The 19,806-nt window shown below is 40.4% G+C and overlaps 1 protein-coding gene across 1 annotated transcript; it reads right to left on the reverse strand.

Annotated features, from left to right (window-relative positions):
• Positions 1-496: 496 nt before the first annotated feature.
• Positions 497-11,258, reverse strand: LOC108670697. The gene is made up of 4 exons (XM_018158185.2): positions 10,589-11,258; positions 8,262-8,359; positions 1,828-2,052; positions 497-716 (listed from the first exon to the last, which is right to left on the reverse strand). Exons 1-4 carry the CDS (start codon positions 11,147-11,149, stop codon positions 497-499), a joined length of 1,104 nt encoding a protein of 367 aa, XP_018013674.2. The 5' UTR covers positions 11,150-11,258.
• Positions 11,259-19,806: the final 8,548 nt, after the last annotated feature.

Genomic DNA, 19,806 nt, shown 5'->3' on the forward strand with positions numbered 1-19,806 from the left:
TTTTTTTAAGCATTTTTCATATTCGGCCGTGTCTGTCCCGAACGTATCAGGTACCAAATACGCGCGCCCCACGATCGCCCCAAGCTCGACGAGTAATTTCACAAGATTCCATTTCGGCGCTTATTTCGCTACGGCAACCGGAACCTAATGCGGACATAGAGCTTCTAATTTACCCGGCCATAAGAACCTGGGGCGTCCGTGTGCCAGCGGCTGACAGGTCTTCGAATTTCGATAGGGTGGTGGCTCATTGATGCGGACTCATTGATGTGGTGTACGAAGAGCTTTACGGTTATGGTGGCCATTGGCAGTTTATAGGTGTGGGATAGGTGGTGCACGCCACCCTTAATTCACCGTATAAATCATATAAGCTCCACCTATGGCGTCCGCCGAAAGCCACCATAAAAACATAGGTGCTCCACTCTTAATTTTTATTTGGGGATGAGCTTATGGACGGAGGTTTGCCCGGCTTTGGGATGGCAATGATTGTGGCTAACTGCTAGATGACAAGGATGTCGGCCTTGGCCAGGGACAGGTTGAAAAGTTCGGTGAGGTACTGGATGCCTCTGGGACTCAGATGACGGAGGTGGAGGATGGTGAGGGAGTCCGGGCCGGTGGCGGTAGCCGAGCTCCAAACTGCCTGTCTGGTTTGATCCGGAGTGAATGCGGGGGGTGTGTCGGAGAGAAGATTGCGGCGCTTGATGCCTCTGTAGGTAGACCTGCAGGAGGGGTCACGTTGGTGGTGGGGAACCAGCGTAAATTGGCGCCAGAAGGAAGAGGTCTGCAGTGACAGTTATTGATGGAAATGGGTTGGTTGGGGGCTTGACTGGCTGATTTGCCGGAGAGGGAGCGCAGGAGCGACCAGAATTTGGCTGGATTCCTCTGCAAGTTGGTGAACTGGACTTTCTTAATCCAGGTTGTGCGGGAGTGAGTGGAAATAGCGGCTGAGATATTGTTGTTGAGGTCCGGTAGGCTAGGGTGGTTGGGGTCCAGGGCTCGGGCTCTGTCACGCTCTTGAATGAGAGGGATGGCAGACGGTGGGAGGTTGGGAATGAAATCCCTTCTACATCCGCGGGGGATGTGTCGGCGGGCCGCCAAGGTGAGAATCCTTCTAAAGAGGATCTCCCCCTGGGAGCAGGAAGAGGGGGGAGCAGCAGCGCTAAAGGCGGCCTCTATCAGCGGTGTAGCCCTCCCAGTCTGCACGACGGAAGTTGATGTAGGGCGGTTGTTGGGGGGGTTCAGCGTTTTTCATCCACTGGCATAGACCCATGTACTCATTGATCACCTATGTTGTTTCCCAATTTTTCAGTGCAACTGCTGGAATAAGTTCTAGTCTTACGAGAAATACGACTACTTCGTTATGAATAGAAAGTCTTTAACTTGGTACTAATTATTATGACCCACAGTGAGATATTTACGTACTGCAGCTTGAAAACGTTTCATGATGACAAAACGTACCACACAAGGTCTTAAAAGCGAACTGGTCAAGCCAATTGTAGAGATACCACTATCCAAAGGTCATGTTACTGCACAACCTCGTAACATGAACATCTTTTTACTAAGTTGCATTGAATCATAATAAATAACGTGTTAGTCACATATAAGAACAGTTATGTTTTCTCGTAAATAAGTTGTGCATATGAAGAACCAAAATGCTAAAAAAATGTTAGTAATAGCTTCTTAACGGTGATGTGAAAACTATATGATAGCTCGATGGAAAATCTTGCAAGTTAACTTTCCAGAAAGCTCATGCATACTCTGGGACGGTGAAAACGATTTAAGAACATTACAGATTTTGGCTTGTTCAAAGCATGGAACGTTCTATATTACAGCAGCTTCACTGATGTTTCAGGGGCATTAAGGGTGGAGGCGACCACGAACGGCATCTTGAGCCACAGTGTTCCACGGTTAGATGCTGGACTGGAAGAAACTGTGGTGCTAAACATACTTCCTTGTGTGTGGGACCAAGAGCTTCTATGGGTTGCCTTAGGTGCAGCAATCAGCAGGCTGGAATGAGGTTCATCTTCCTGGGTTTCTTTACAGTCACGGCCAAACCTGAAACATGAAATGGTATGAAGATAGATAATTCAAAGTTACAAAATTAAAATATTCAGTCTAGGCAATTTGTGGGGACTCCATTCATTCATGACCTACTGCATCATGCAATAAATGTATCTTAGTATGAACAGAGATAAATTATTCTTGCAAAAGGCGGTAAAAAGAAACTAGGACGTTCACATGACAATCCCCAACTGTACAGCAATTTATGGAACAACATTATATCAAGCTAATAATGAACTTAGAATGTCTCTGAAAGTAAGGTCCCACTTGAAATTTCATACATTAGTCACCTGTACTTAAGATAAACATTAGAACAGTTTCCCATTGACTCAAATTTGGCAATATGATATTATTTGGTCATGAAGTCACTTACATAAATTAGATTGATCTACAAATCAAATGCAGAACAGAAGCAAGAATGGATTCATGACACACATTCAGATTTTTCCCAGTTGATAAGGTTGACTAGAAGGGTTTTTGCTCTAAAATGTAACGATTTCACAAGAAAATAATGTAACAATACAGTTTACACAAGACTGAAAAATATACTGTACTTATGTTTCATCACCAACACAACATGTACATCACAAAGAAAACTGTCTTCCATCTGCCACAGTAAAGACTTCAAAATTTCATCTCTACATATATATTTCTCAGTCAAAGTCTGAGAAAAGTAATAACATTTTAGCACTTATTAAGCTCCAAGTGATAAATTGTCCTAGCCGTTGATTTTGCAATTTTTTTCATACAAATTTTTCTTAAACAATCTTTTGTAGAGCAATTCGGATTCCAACATGATGGACTTATCTAGCTTTTTACCCCAAATTACGTATTATAAAAATTACTTCATGCTCTACAGACCAGTTCAAAAATTTCTCCCTGTTCATACAATATTGAACAATTGAAGTCAAGTTATTAGATATTGCCATTTGTAAAATGTAGTCTCAATGCACCATTAATGCCCAATTAAACACCCTATTAGCTATTTATTAATAAAATTGGCTGTCGTAATTCATGTAATATATTAGAACTAATGATTCAGGCAGGGTGGAATTCTAGAAATGGAAGTTCACTTATAAAAAAGCTTTCCAACCAAGGTGAAATGCTTTCCTTTGATACAGTGCTCTGCCATGTGACTGACTATAAATGGAAAGGAGGATCAAAAGTGGACAAACTGTTTCCATTGTATTATTTGTATAGTACCTCAGATTTGTTATAAAATTGTTTGATAGATATTTTCTATTTTTCTTTTATTTAATGGATTTTTTTTTAAATTATCCAGGCTTTTTGTTTGTATTGATCAAGTTTGTTAAGTATTTAGTTAACCAGTACTGTTGTACATATACCATATTTGGGGGCAGGGCTTATGGGCACAACCAATCACAGCTTGAAAGCATCCCCATCAACCAATCACAGCTAGAAAGCAGATAATATTGCAATTCCAATAACCAATCTCAGCTGGAACGTTGGAAGGGGCTAAAATCACAATCCCATCAACAAATCACAGCTGGAAAGTGATAGGTTATGTATATAATATAATGGAGTAAATGGACTGAAAGTGGAAAGTTCCTGGCCTTTCCAAGCTTTCAGGTCCTGCTTTCCAATATGCTATGTGTACTGGTTAATTTAATATCCCTCTAGAATTCCACACTGGATTCAGGTCAGTAGTCAGTACAAGAGACATAGAAGTTAGAGTGTCTTGTGTATTCTTAAATGATGCAGATATTTCAAATGTGATTCATGAATAAGTTCCATCAAAGTGAAAAATGATAATTAGAAATAGGAATACACAATATAGCCACCAAAATAATGAATCATGGTGGGATTTTGGAAATGTGAGTTCATAACTTCAAGATTGATCCAGGATATTAGCATGATAAGTTTCAAAATATTCGGTAGAAATAATGTAAAATTATACATTTTGATTTTGATATCCAATGTGATATGCTCACATTTTCATATATTAGACCCTCCCAATTTCACAAATTCCACCCTGCAGCACAATTGCAGGATGCATAAATAGGCTATTCTATTATCTAATTTAGTAATTATCATTATGGTCATTTTTTTTTGCCATCAATTATTATATCATTAATAATTTTATCACCTAGGTAATGCAATCTACTATCCAGTAATTTTCCTTAGTTTCTCAGCGCCTAACATAAACTCAAAAGTGTATTTTGATTTAATCTGTACTGTGGGCATGCAATGGCATTAGCCTTAGCCCTTACTCTTAGCCTTAGGCACCACAGTATCAAATAGCTACAAGGATTATTGAAGGATGTGATACTCACTGAAACATGTACAACATTGTAAATAAACTGAGAAGTATCAGAATAAAACTGACATAATTAATTAGTGATATGGAGAAATCAACTCACTTGACAAAACTGGGATTCGTTGAGGAGGGCTCTATTATTATAGCCTCTCAGCGTCACTGCGTCAGCAAGTCGCGGTCGGTCCCGTTTAGTTAGTTTCCAATTTATTAACACGTTTTTCTTAACTTAGTTTCGCGTTTGTTTGCGGATTTGTTTGTTGTTAACATTGACAACGAAAATTAGCCCACTTCTGATTGCTCTAGAGATCTGAAATTCGGCATGCAGGCTATTTTCGCCTAACAATTTCAGATACAATCATTAAAACTATCAAATAGAGACCTAAATTGGCTTAATTGAATAAAGTATATATATATATATATATTAGTGTAGTTAGGCAGAAGTTCTTCATTTATACAGGTTTGGTTGAAGACCAGAGCGTAAGCAATAAAATGTCATTCGGTAATCTACTTTTTGATCTCCAAGCTCCAGCTAGAAATTTTGTTCGGCTTATCGAAAAGAACAATAAGAAAATCGTAAATAAAAAGTACGCTCTGGTCTTCAACCAAACCTGTATATATATATATATATATATAGTATGACGTGCGGGCGCTGGCGTTAATGACGAGCAGGCGCTGCGTATCATCGATACGTACGTCAAGTAAATTGGCTCGCAACAACGTTTTTCATGGTTAGCAACGGACTAAAAAGGAGAAAATAAAATACTTAAAAAAACTTAAAAAACACGCTTTTCTTGTGGACTAAAAAGTAGAAAATAAATTATGGCTCGCCCCAAAAAACGTGGGTCGGGCTGTACGTTCACCGTCAAATTTCCAAAATTCGTGTGTTGTGTGCTTTTCGCTTTAATCATCAATCTGCCCGACACACGTTTTTTGGGACGAGCCATAATTTATTTTCTACTTTTTAGTCCACAAGAAAAACTTGTTTTTTTTTTAATTTTTTTTGAAGTATTTTATACTTATTTTACACGATAAAATTGCTCCTTAAGAGCTATATGCTTAGAGAGGGACTAGTTTCAGTTACTGGCGTTTATATAAGGAATTAGAGGAGGTAAATTTTTTGTAAATTGCTGTCAGACTTTATACGAAAACAACGTCTACCACGACAATATTTACATTTTGTGCCCAAAGTGACGTCACAGTCGGAACAACAAACGACATCCGCAAGGAGCAGCGTCGCGTGGGTCAACCTTGTATTAATTCAACAATGGGTATACCCCCCCCCCCCCCTTAACCGCCCGGCCTCCTCGCCGATTCTAACCAGAAACTGGGGCACAGAGCTTGGATCGAACCCGCACCTCTCTGCGCACATCTTAGTCTGAACTGTAACCACAGGGCCACCCTGCCGTGACTTAATGAATTGCAGTGACTTAATGTAATTATGGATTAATTTAATGTACGGAGAGCAGTGTAATAATGTAATAAAGGACGAATAACGTCATTTGCAGCTAATCCTAAATATTATATCACTGCATATTGTTTCTCGAGACTGGCAGTGTGAAGAGCTTCATGCTGCTGCTCCTATCGTGAACGTTGATACCAATAAAGTTGGGTGCAGTCATCACGTTTGAACTTTGGATGCTTGTCTTTGTAATACTTTCAGTAGGTTCTCCTTCATTTCAGCTACAAATTCACATGAGTACAGATCATGCTCTTTGAATTCCTCTTTATTAAAGCAAACAGCATTAAATCTGTACTCGTAGTGATGGATCAGAAGTTTGCTCTGAAGGGGGAAACATCAGTGGAGAACGGGAGGCTTAGCGTCAACAAAGACATGAAATGCTAAGTTCGTGATAAACTCTCGTTCGCATTCCAACTCACTATCATAATCTCTGACGAGATAATCGCTATTCCGTCACTGAACGACAAATTCCTTGCAGTCATTGTTAAAAATATAAATGCATAGTATTTTATAGTGCTTCAATTGTGAAATGAAGAATTTCATATCAATATTATGAATGGTTTCCTTCCATTGACTATCTTTGACGGGCACAATGGGAGCGCAGCCGTGCACCACCAATTTTGTGCACCAATAAGCCCTGACTCGAACGCCTTGGATCTCTCCGGATATCCACCAATCAGCCGTGCACCATTCGGCTTTGTCCTCCTCCGGCCTTGACCACCACCTCCCGTGCACCACCAGGCCGCGGATCGAATCTGACTTCCGGCCATCGTTAAATTACGTAATTTTACGTTCACCGCATCTGAGGTTAGGTTTCAGATAGCATAGTTCTGTTCCAAAATTTATCGTCCTTCGACAAGTTGCCGTTCGACCGAGGGCTGGTTCGACCCACAGCCTAGATACGGACGGCTTGAAGTGTTGAAGGCTACGTTCCGGAAGGCAGGAATCATGATGGTCCATTATATCCGGGGCAGTTGTGGTCTTCGGCAGGCGACCCGGGCACAATTGTCACTACTAACATGCAGAAATGGATAAAGCAAGAATATTTCATTCGCAGCAAAATCCTGTACTGCCACTTCAAAATTTCATTATTTGATGGTCCGAGCTGAGTTGATCATTCGATATTTGTAAATTATGAAGCTTTTTTAGTAAAAACCAACAGCATTAGCCTTATATAGTATATCTAGTTGTTGACTTTTAATTCCAGGATGTAACTTAAACAATTACATTCAGTTCTAGTTTATCTGTTCATTCTATGAATCTCATCTGTTAATTTTAATTGAGGTAAAGGCAGAAACAAGCATGAAATTCGAATGCTAAAAGCAACCATAAGAATCAATAGGTTATACAATTCACATGTAATTGAACGGTCGTAACTCTGGAGTGGTTGAGCGGAGTCCGCACGTCGGTCGACAGCGCGAATTATTTCATGGATAATGGGCTTCGAATTGATTCTATGGCCTTATTATGAATGGAAACAATCTACATTCGTGAGTGGTTAATTAATCTCGAATGAGTTGTGCCAAGCAGTGATGAGCTGTTTTTGAGCAGCTGAAACATCGAGATAAGACAAACTTCAGACCAATGATACTTAAATTTTGATGACTCCAGTCAATAAATAATGTCCAAAATTACTACAGATTGGAAACATAAAGTTTCGTCTTTCTAACCTTTTCCTATGAACAGACGGAAATATTTAACCACCGCTGAGAATGAAGTAACCGTACAGGATTTAGAGAGCAATATTTTATACGCTTGGTTGTCGACCTCGCTTATTTGCAATTAAAGTTGCATAAATAGATGCTCAGCTGAACGTTGCTGATAAAACAGAGAACCAAGTTTGAATTTTAATTGCGTAAAATACAAGTTCCTGCAATGCAATGAATATTTTCATGCTGATCGGATAATTACTTGGATTACATCAGGTCATGCTAATTCTTATCTTACATCAGCTCATGCTAATTCTTATCTTACATCAGCGCATGCTAATTCTTATCTTACATCAGCTCATGCTATATCTTCTCTTACATCAGCTAATGCTAATTCTTCTCTTACATCAGCTCATGCTAATTCTTAATCAGCTCAAGCTAATTCTTCTCTTACATCAGCTAATGCTAATTCTTCTCTTACATCAGCTCATGCTATATCTTCTCTTACATCAGCTAATGCTAATTCTTCTCTTACATCAGCTCATGCTAATCCTTATCTTACATCAGCTCATGCTAATTCTTTTATCTTCTCTTCTTCCCAAATTCGAAATTGAATAGATTAAATGCCTATAATCGAAGGCACACTAAACAAATGCAGGACCTTCCTTCACAAGCAGGACTAATGAGGATTATAATCAAGATCTTCTATCATAAGAAAGATCTTTATAGAAGACATCTTCATTATGGAGACTCTGGACCGTCAACTTCAAGGAATGAAAATTCTGAAGCAGGGCGGATTGACGGCTTTCCGACGGACCTCGCAGGGCGGGTTCCGGACCCGCAGTTGGGCGCGAATTTTCCACCAAATGGCTGTAGGCTGGCCTGAGCTTTGTTGGGGTGTCTGGCCATCATCGCCTGGTGGATAAAAAAATTATTGAGAGGCTGGAAGGAAATATTGCCTAATTTTTAGGGGAATAATCTTCTAAAGGCGATATGCCTTTACGTTAGTCTGAACAAGTTATGCGAGTCTGCCGTGTGGTTAAAGGAACTGTGGATCAAAAAGGTTTGAGCCTTTCTCTGAATAACTGTTCATGACAAATCATTAGTCTGATATTTGGGAACCAATAGAAATCTGCATAAAAATTTCCTACTTTTGCTGAATGATTGTAGTTGTTATTTATATTGTGCGCCTAATGCTTCATTGTCAAATTACCTCAACCCTATTTCCCAACTGAATGATCAAGGAATGTCTCTCAAACTAATGAAATTAACTCGATGAAACTTGGTACACGTATTCATTAGGACCTAACAATAATGTTTAGCTCGTGAAAATTGTTTGAATTTTGCCATTGTTTGTTTTTGTCATACTTATACGTTATATGGCAAAACGGGCCGAAATTGACAGTGATCAAGTAATTTCTTCCAAACTACCGAACAGATTCGAACGAAATTTTGAATTTGCAGTCCTAACTACCGAACGGTAGTGATTAGCTCGTGAAAAATTTTTCGATTTTGCCTTCGTTCGCGAGTTTTTTTTTTTCATTTCACCTTCATTTGTGATTTAAACAGCAATACGCGCCTAAATTCGCAGTAATCAAGAAATTTTTCCCAAACTACTGAACAGATTTGAACGAAACTTAGTATTTAAATACCTAACCTCAGCAACGATGATGTTTAGCTCGCTACAATTTTTTCGTTTTGCCTTCGTTTGCGAGTTATACGGCTTTACGTATACGGCTTTTGGTTAAACCGGCCGGTAGAGAAGCCGGTCGTTCCTCCTATATCTGTAAAACTCGCGAACGGAAGCAGAATAGAAAAATTGTCACAACCAAAAAACAACCGTGAAAAATATATGTATTTATATACAAAGTTTCGTTGAAATCTGTTCTGTAGTTTAGAAGAAATTTCTTGATCGCAGCGAATTTAAATGACAAATTACCCGGCGATACAGGCCGAAAATAAGGAAGTGTGAAATCAAGAATGACGGTGAAATGAAAAAAAAAAAAACTCGCAAACGAAGGTAAAATCGAAAAAATTTTTATAAGCTAAAAAATCACCGTTTGGTATTTAGGAATGTATATTCAAAATTTCTTTCATATCTGTTCAATAGTTAGGAAGAAATTCTTTGGTCACTGCGAATTTTGGCCTTTTCGCAATATACGCGTATAACTCACGAATGAAGGTGAAATTAAATAAAGTACGAGCTAAACATCACCGTGAGGTTTTGATGAATACATGTTCCAAGTTTCATAGAGCTGCGTTGATTAGTTTGGGAGATATTACTTGATAATTGAATTTGGAGATTGGTCGTGAGACCGGCCACGAGTCCGGCCGTAAATTCGCCCGAGAGGTCCTTTTAGGTTTCTAGTGCTGAAACAGTTGAAACAGCTGAAAAACATATTGGTTCACTAAATGGGGTTCTATTTGTGAAATACAAATTTGTGTTTTACCCTTTCTTTCAAAATTGCAGCGCACTAGATTTCAAGAAAGATGCGTATGTCTGTGGGGGGCGCTAGAAATTCACTAGGGAGCCAAAGGGGGCGCCAGCCTGAAAAAGTTTGGGAACCACTGACGTATTCGAAGAAAAATTTACTTATGATCATTTTTCAAAATTTTGAATAATGAGGGAACGAATATAGTAGTTGACAGAAATTTGTCAAAAATTTTCATTTTGCTAAAATTAATTTGCAGATTGTAAAATTTTATACGCAAGTGAAAACGTAAAGTAACTGATTTAAAGGTATACTAAAGTGAACATGTAAATTACTGAAATTTAATAGCTGTTGATACTCCCGTGCATAAAAAAAGTACACTCGCACAGAAATGTGGAAAGAGCATAAATTTTGGTGTCTGAAACACAACTGTCATTTAATTGCCTATTGTTTCAATTCATGAGACTGGCAAGTGGAGATTCTATGCATGACCTCATAATAATTAACGATCATCACATGCCTTTTTATTTTAAGGGCTTAAAAAGATAACGCACGTGAAAATACTAGGCGCACTCCTGTAATCTATCAACATTTAAACTCCATATATCAAGCTTTCCCCGGTCATTCTTTTGTACAGCGTAAAGCCTCACACAATACGGATGTTAAAATATTAAGTTCCTCTAAAGTTACCCCGATAGGTTATAGCACTCACTTCGCACTTTTTGCTGGCAGCATCCAACTTCGCTTTGAATTCGAGTAGCTTGGTAGTAGTATCTACAGGTTTCAATTTCAGACGGCTGAGAATTTCCTTGCACTTTCGTCTCTTGTTCTCATCCATATCGATGACTGAGAACACGTCCCAGGACTCAAGGTCTTGTTCTATAGGTCCTTTCTGGATCTCCAGCGAATCCTTCCATCTTCCCAAGTCAGTATTTAGGTTCATGACTTCATCGATCCAACTCAATATTTCGTTAACTGGCCATAGTTTCTTGCAAATATTGGTCCGTACCGCGGCTCTGGCGTAACCAACTTCATTTCCCTGAGGCAGATCGTCCACCAACTCAATTGTATGTTTGGCATGTGCCACTTTGAAGCACCTGAAGCACACGAGTTTCATGCAATCCACGCAGAGGTAATCCTGCGTCTTGTGGTGCAGGGAACACATCGCCTCAGGTTGAGAACTCGAGTGCAGGGAACACATCGCCTCAGGTTGAGAACTCGAGGCCCGTTCAGATTTGTCCCCAGAAGGGATCAACGCATATATAACTAACATATCACCGATGGGTTGGCTTGTTTGCTTTTTGCATTTAGGACAGTTTCTGGCCCCAGAAACATTTGGTAAGCTTGAGATACAGGAGAAGCAAAACGTGTGGCCGCAATTGCCAGACACAACGGCTTGTGGTTGCCCGAGTCGTATTCTTCGAAACAAACTTCACACTCCAACTTGACGGAAGCCACGTCGCGGTGTTGGAATTTTCGTTTGTTATCCATTCAATCTAGGTCAATTCAACGCTTCTGACACTTAAAGCAATCCAGTTGGAGTTGGTGCACAATCTGGTGGACAAGTTTGAGTGTAAGCAAGATAAACCATGCCGAAAGCATACCCTGTTCAGTCCCTCTTTGTGCAGGTCAATTATGACTTCTTCAACTTCGCAAATTAACTTAAGCTTTAGCAAAATCAAAAGCAACTTCAACATAACTAATGAAGCTTGCGAGTAATAATACTTTTAATGCAATTACTGCATGATGTTACATGCTTTTAGTTATACAAAACTAAAAGCAGCTTATCAAGCTGTTAAATAATAAGCTACAAAAATATTCATTTGAGAAATATCCTTTCAAATCCAGATATTCACGCTATTTCCATTTAACTGCCATTTCGAACTTCGGAGTGCATTTTTATTTTATGTCAAAATGTACCAGATTAAAATATGACGGGTGTTCAAAATTGAATATTTTGAACCTCCATTCTGCAATACTTCAGGATTCTCCCACCATGCCACCTAAAGTACAATGTCAACTCTAGGCAATATCTCGACAGGCTTACAACACACAATAGCTTCTGTATATTGCGGCACTAGGCTTACAACACACAATAGCTTCTGTATATTGCGGCACTAGGCTTACAACACACAATAGCTCTTGTATATTGCGGCGTCAGGTAATTTGTTGCGGCGAAAATGAGAAATTTGCTAATAAATATCGAATTTTGTTCTGTTTTGGCCTTTTTAAACGAATTTGGTCGCTATTTGCCATCAGCTGGCAACCTTGGTCAACAGTCAACATCCGTCGTCAAGGCCGAGTTGTCGCGGAGTCGTGCGTCCGTTGTTCAAATTTTTTTTTCAAACCGTTGGCCACACAGTAAAATCTTTGATGTTCGAAATCATATCACATTCGAAATTCTGTTCTATGAAAATAACTATTACATAGCCATAACGTTAATTTCTTCGCAAACTCACAAGTAGTACAAGTTGCTTTTGTAGGCTCACTTACACACACATCCTCTCACCAGGAGCGCGCGCACTGCACTGAGCAGTGAGGGAGTGAGCTGAGCACTGAGCAGGGCTCCCAGCAGTGTTGCCAGATGGAGCCAAGAGAAAAAGGCCAATTTAGCTCACAAAAAAAGCCACAAAAGGCCCCATTTCAAATTAATAAGAAGAAATTTTTTAATTTCAGGTAGTTCTAACCATTTGCAGTGCATGCATTTACTCTCAAGACTTAGATAGCAAAAAATACACAAATTTCACCAAATGTACGAGCTGAATTACCGTCAATGCTACATAAGCCGCCAGTTTGCAGCGAAGTGCACGTTACTCGCCGACCGTAAATAAAACCGTATAACACAGGTCAGAACTATGATATTTGAGATTCGATTGCCACCTAACTACTATAAAGCTTTTCGATCGCGCTAGGGAGTTTTGGCTCAGTTTTGCAAACAAAATAGATAGTGGAATGGCCGGCGACATTAGTGATGTGGCGAAGTTTTTGGCATTGACGGTAGAATATTTATACCTACCCAGAAATAAAAATAAATTTAAACTCATTTCAGCGGTATAAAGATGATGTGGTCCTTGCAAGACTAAGGTAAATATTAATAGTCAATCCTATAAATTTATCACAACTTTCGAATGCGTGGAAAAAAAAGATTGCCTATCATAATTCGGAGTGGAATAGTTATTATATTCATTCAAAGTGAAATTTGGTAGTGACTCACACCAGAAGGCTGAATGTATGGAAAAACAGCGCTGTCTTTAAAAATTAGAGCTGAATTTACTACTCTCCAGAAATGGAAACTATACTCGATTATACGCGCTCTCAGCTCTGTTATCCATGGTTATGAGTTCGACGTCTCGGACAAATTTACGGCCTGACCCGCGGCGGTCTCGCGGCCGGACTCCAAAATCAGTGAGCATAGAATTTCTCCCAAACTACTTTTAAAAGATAAATTCAATGGTGAGGGTCTACACAGGTTAGGTCAAGTCCGGTCAAGTTCTCACTCATTTTGGAGTCCGGCCGTAAATTTGTCCGAGACCTTGAATTCGGATCGGTAACTGGATATAGTCCTGTGGTTCAACCAAAGTATTGCCCGGATTAGGAGGCACTCGCCAGTGTTGCCGACACAATTACGTGTCGAAATTTGGGTGTACTCGTCTTGTACAAAATTGAAGGACCAAATTATTACCGAAAAAGTCGAGATTTAAATTTTTCATGAAAAAAAGGCCACAAACGGACAAAAAGCCAAATGAAATTTTTCAGGCCAATGCATTTCAAAAAAGGCCACATTTGAGAAATATGGCCTGGAAAATGCCCATCTGGCAACACTGGCTCCCAGCCAATAATTTGAGAAAAACTTAGATGGTTGCTGAAAAACACCCAGATTCTGCAGATTTTGTGGGAAAATACCCAGACAACAAATTTAATCAAAAACATTGTAATTTTACTTGCTTCTGATGGAATCATAAGTATTCGGCTGCTGCTAAATTGATGTTCTCTCTTTTTGTTTAGGACGCTGATCGTAAGATTCATATCGTATAGATAGCAGGTTCCATCTACAACGTCTTTCACCAACTATTGTTTCGGCTTTCATGTGTAGCAATTCTGTTGCTTCCTCGCAAGAAACTGCCGTGCTAATAGTCTTTCTGTCACTGTCTCAGTTTTGGGAGAGTTTGTTTGCTTCGTTTTAACGTGGTTAACGATCGAAAAAATCCTTTCAACACAAGCGGATGAGTGAGGCAATATAGTTAGATTTATCATAAAACTAGACAGAGTTCCAAACTTTGGTCGATTAATCCCGTCTTTAATGTTACGCAGTGAATGCCAAAAGCCAGGGACTGAAGTGTAGTTTAAAGATACATCGCTAAACTGTCGAAAGAGCCTCCATTCATAACATAACATAACATAGTGATGTCGGCGCTGAAGTGTAGGCCTGATGTGGCCTGTCGCCGATTCTTTTCCTTTTCGTGCCTTGTTCATTCGACTATCTTTTTTATTTTCTGTCCAGCCATTATTAAATTATTAAATGCACGAACTAGTTCTCTTGAACGGAGAAAAGGACGGAGAAAAATACAGAAAATGACGGAGAAACATACAAAACTGAGTTGAGTTGAGTATAGTAAAGTTCCCTCGAAAATTCCGCTTGAGGAACAGCTGAGCTGCAGCTGCCCAGGGAAATGCAAGAGCTAGATAAACACAAGTTAAAAAACCGAAATCAAGTTGAGTAAAATTTGTACAAATTGTTAGATGGTTCAAAATTGTTAGACTTGAGAGCAAGCGGCTAGGCAGAGGTAGGCGCGAGAACAAAGGCTCATTGTCCCGCGTGGGCCAGGGCGTGGGCGTTACCCTCTCGCGGCAACCCTCACTGACTCTACAAGTTCGCGTTATTTAAAAATGAAAACACTTTCACTTGTTTGGCTTGTTCATTCTATTTGTACTCACTTTTACTGACTTCACTGAACTGAACTGAAATTCGGTTATTCTCTGGCACGGATCATAAAAAAATGCGAAAAGAGTTCCGAAAACGGCACAGTAAAAAGTTAAAAATTTAGAAATTTGGGACCAAGACCAAACTCGACCATCGTCGAGTTAGTCGAGAACATGCTCAGGAACAAGATGGGGAAAATTCTGAGCTACGTTGCCTATGAAACTGGGAGATTTTGTGATATCTCTTGAGGCAGCGGGATCTAATATTTGTAAATTTGCAACAATGCCATCTTCTTCTAATGGGAATCTTATTTTGATTTGTAAGCACAACGCTACTAAGAAATTCAAACAATCCGTTTTAAATCTAACGTCATTTTCCCCTATTGGAAGTAAGGATAACTCTCTCATGCAACGTCCACCCAAATGCAAATCGTTAACATGCTTATGTAATGATTTGTCACTTGGATCAATATCTGAAGCTCTTGTGGATTGAACTGCCTCTTCTCTGATGAAATAACTCAAAATGTTCTTGTATTCAGAATACACCATAGAATGTAACACGTGAAGTCTGAAATTTTCTGGTAGAAACTTAATGTTCAAAACGATCAATGTTCAAAGGTACCAAAGAAACATGTTGTAAGCTCAACTCAACTTAACGCACGACACAACTATAACTTGTCACGAGTGTTAACTGAGCATCCACGAGAGCAGGTTGTGTGGTGCCTAAGAGCTCTTCGATTGCTTGTTGTTTGCTTTGTAGCCTTGCACGTACGTTACCCCATTCTCTCTTCTCGTTCTTGCTGACGCAGTGATTTTATTATTGACACGTCTTTCTACTGAGTGTGCTCGTTATTCTTTTGCGGCGTGCCACTTGCTTGACTAGTTGCACGTAGTATTCGATCCAGCATAAGCGTAATTTTGATTGTAGCCACAGCAGCCGTTCCGTCTTGGTTTTCGCTTAACCTCATGGAAACGGCCGAGGGATGGAGGGGAGAGGACGTCGGTGCCTGAGTTGCTCGACTGTTAACAACAAGAAGAGGACAGTTAGTTGTTCTTCGTGTGAGGGATGTTACCATCTCTCATGCGTAGGGCTGACTAGAGCACAGGCAGACACCTTCGGGCGTTGGCTGTGCCCGGGTTGCTTGGGTAGAGCCAGTGTCGGTATAACAGAAAAACCCGTAGATTCCGACTTCTTGGGGTATGTTTCTCGGTGTTGTGCCAATGGTAGAGCACTGAAAAGGGTGCCCCGGGGAGCTGTGGTCTGCGCAGCAGATGCTCTGCAGAAACTGCTGGAGGCGGCGTTAAGTGAAGACAGTACTCCATTAGCATGGGGTAGATTGCTGTCATTTGGGTGGATCGCGCTGCGGCAGCCGGAGAGCAGCGGTTCGTCTCACTCACTAATCACAGTAGTCAAGAGGCAGATTCGAGCATTTATTGAATCTGACCATCTGGTGGCTCCGGAAGAAAGAGTGAGGCGGGAGTCGGGAAACGGAAATCAAGAGCTCGGAAGGCGAGTGGCCAGCAGGCTGGCCGATGGTGACATAAGGGGGGCTGTGCGTATNAACGACTGGTCCTTTAATATCAGAGATTGGCCGTCGCATTACGGAATTGTCCGGCGAACGTAGAGAGACTCTATGGTTGGAGCAAAGGTTGGGTTTGGCTGTGCAGAGAGGCGATGCAGCTAGCATCCTAACAGCAGTCAGAGAAAAGTTCGACGTGGGCACGCTCCTCGCTCGCGTCACAGCTCAGTGACCCTCGGAGTCGGTGTAGGCCACCATCAGAGGCGTTAAGGTCAGGGTCCTGATCATTGACATTAAACAATTCCCTGTTTTTAATTAATAAAATTAATTACTTTTTGTTGGAATGGTGATTGTGGGAGGCCTTTTTAAAATTTTAAAAAACTTGTCACTTCACTCACTTGTCAAGAGCGAGCGCGGTACTTTGCAGTGAGCGCCGAGAAGTTGGGAACCGTTGCTTTGACTGGTAATGAACGTGTTCAATACTGGTAATGAACGCGTACAATACCAGTACCATCTCTCAGCTAGGGAAAAATACAGTCTGACGGTTAGTGCGTTGCTCCATTCGTCGTGCATTGACTGCATAATCAAATTTAAGGCATTGAAAAATATTTAAATTCGAATTTAAATACGAAAAAAAAACAGATTTTGCCATTTAAAAGAAAAATACACCCGTGACCCAGACACCCAGGTGACGGCCAAAAACCCAGATCTGGGTGGAAAACCCCAGCGCTGGGAGGCCTGGGGCCCCGCCACTGAGTCACTGACTCTGACTGAAGTAAATAGCAAAGTTCATGTAACAGGTAGTCAGGCGACTCAGGCACAATGTTGCCACTTGCCAGGTGTCGACTTTGGAAAACGGACATATCAGCTAACAGAAAAGGCCCCTTATTCAATATTCAAAAGGAAACCAATAATTTGAGGAGCAATAATCAAAGTCCGTGTTTCAGAAAAAGGAACGAATAGCTTTTCATTCATAGAAAAATTGTGATTTTAGTACTTTACTTGATTTTAGCCAGCCAAACGTATTGAAAAACGGCCAAATCGTCTAATTTGGTCGGAAAGACCCATGTGGCTGTTGGCAACCCTGGCCCGGAGTCTGGAAGGCGCAGCAGCGTTTGAACCAATCGGCGCGCATCACCGAAACTCGCTTTTTCGTAACATTGAACAATGCTGAGCAAATATAACTAATGATAAAACCTACATTTATGGGGGAGTTATCGTAATAGTGTTTTATTCCTCTAGAGTTTTATGATGAAGCGGAGGAATAAATGAACGAATTAATGCATGTTGTTGCTGTAAGCAGATAACAGCTCATCAGACGGCGGTAGAGTGGCCAAAAAGTGGCACGAACTACTGAACATATTTTGCTGGAACTTTGCATGTGAACTTTGCTTGTGTTTTTTAGATTTGAACACCGGTGAACAGTCAAACAGATGTGAACAGTCAAGCAGCGGTGAACTGTCAAACAGCTGTGAACAGTAAACAGCAGTGAACAGTCAAGCAGCGGTGAACAGTCAAACAGCTGTGAACAGTAAACAGCAGTGAACAGTCAAGCAGCGGTGAACAGTCAAACAGCTGTGAACAGTAAACAGCAGTGAACAGTCAAGCAGCGGTGAACAGTCAAACAGCTGTGAACAGTAAACAGCAGTGAACAGTCAAGCAGCGGTGAACAGTCAAACAGCTGTGAACAGTAAACAGCAGTGAACAGTCAAGCAGCGGTGAACAGTCAAACAGCTGTGAACAGTAAACAGCAGTGAACAGTCAAGCAGCGGTGAACAGTCAAACAGCTGTGAACAGTAAACAGCAGTGAACNTGTACAGTCAAACAGCGGTGTACAGTCAAACAGCGGTGTACAGTCAAACAGCGGTGTACAGTCAAACAGCAGTGTACAGTCAAACAGCGGTGAACAGTCAAGCAGCGGTGTACAGTCAAACAGCAGTGTACAGTCAAACAGTGGTGAACAGTCAAACAGCGGTGTACAGTCACATCATTTAGAAAGCTTTCCGTACTTTTGGTTATGCAAACTGCCGGAATTTATTCATGTTTTAGTTACGAGGTGGGAAGGATTGCTGGACGGCACAACGCAATTGTACAGACGTGATTTACCAAATACACTGTGAATGCTCAGTGTTTTATCTGAACTGAAACCTCTTCACGCCGGTGTCGAGATACCGTGATAAAGAAGTAGTTCCCCAGCAGCATTAATTTCAACATTGAAATAATTTCAACGTTAAAATGCGTTTGACTTTGAATTAATTTCAAATTAATCTCAACGTATTATTTCTAAATTAATTAGCGTATAATAAATTTCAACGTATAAATAATTTTGACTCGGAATAAAATTCAACGTTGAATAAATTTCAACGTTGAAATAATTTCGTCGTTGAATCATTTTCAGCGTTGAATTAATCTCAACGTTGAATTAGTTTCAACTTCGAATTAGTTTCAACGTTGAATTGGTTTCAACGTTGAATTAGTTTCAACGTTAAATTATTTACAAGGTCGAATTAATTTCGACGTTGAATTAATTTCGATGTTAAATTAATTCAAGCGTTGCGTTAATTTGGACGTTGCGTTAATTTCGACGTTAAAATAATTTCAGCGTTGAATTAAATTTCAAAGTTGAATTATTTCAACGGTAAATTGATGTCAGCGTTGATACATTTTAACGTTGAATTAATTTCGATGTTGAATTAATTTCGACGTTGAATTAATTTCGTCGTTGAATTAATTTCAACGTTGAATTAACGCCAACGTTGCGTTGATTTCACATTTGAAATTATTTCAATGTTGAATTGATTTCATCATTAAATTTATTTCGACGTTGAATCAATTTCAATGTTGAAATAATATCAACGCTGAATTAATTTCGAGATTGCGTTGTATATCAACGTCAAATTAATTTCAACATCGAAATGATTTCAACGTCGCGTTAATTTCAACTTTGAAATAATTTCAACGTTGAGTTAATGGCAACGTTGAATTAATTCAAATGTTGGACTAATTTCGCCGTTGAATTAATTTCAACGTAGAATTAATTTCACCTTTTTCAGTCCCTAATGAAGGACAACGGAGTGTTGCCGCATGACAGCTGAGGGAGAATTTCCGCTTGTCAGGTGACGAAGACGTGTCGCTTGACATGTGACGGAGACGTGTCACTTGACATGTGACGAAGACGTGTCACTTGACATGTGACGAAGACGTGCCGCTTGACATGTGACGGAGACGTGTCACTTGACATGTGACGAAGACGTGCCGCTTGACATGTGACGGAGAAGTGTCACTTGACATGTGACGAAGACGTGCCGCTTGACATGTGACGGAGACGTGTCACTTGACATGTGACGGAGACGTGTCACTTGACATGTGACGAAGACGTGCCGCTTGACATGTGACGGAGACGTGTCACTTGACATGTGACGGAGACGTGTCACTTGACATGTGACGAAGACGTGCCGCTTGACATGTGACGGAGACGTGTCACTTGACA

The sequence above is a fragment of the Hyalella azteca genome, unplaced genomic scaffold, assembly GCF_000764305.2.
Source record: "Hyalella azteca isolate HAZT.00-mixed unplaced genomic scaffold, Hazt_2.0.2 contig3674, whole genome shotgun sequence".
NCBI classification, from domain to species: domain Eukaryota; kingdom Metazoa; phylum Arthropoda; class Malacostraca; order Amphipoda; family Hyalellidae; genus Hyalella; species Hyalella azteca.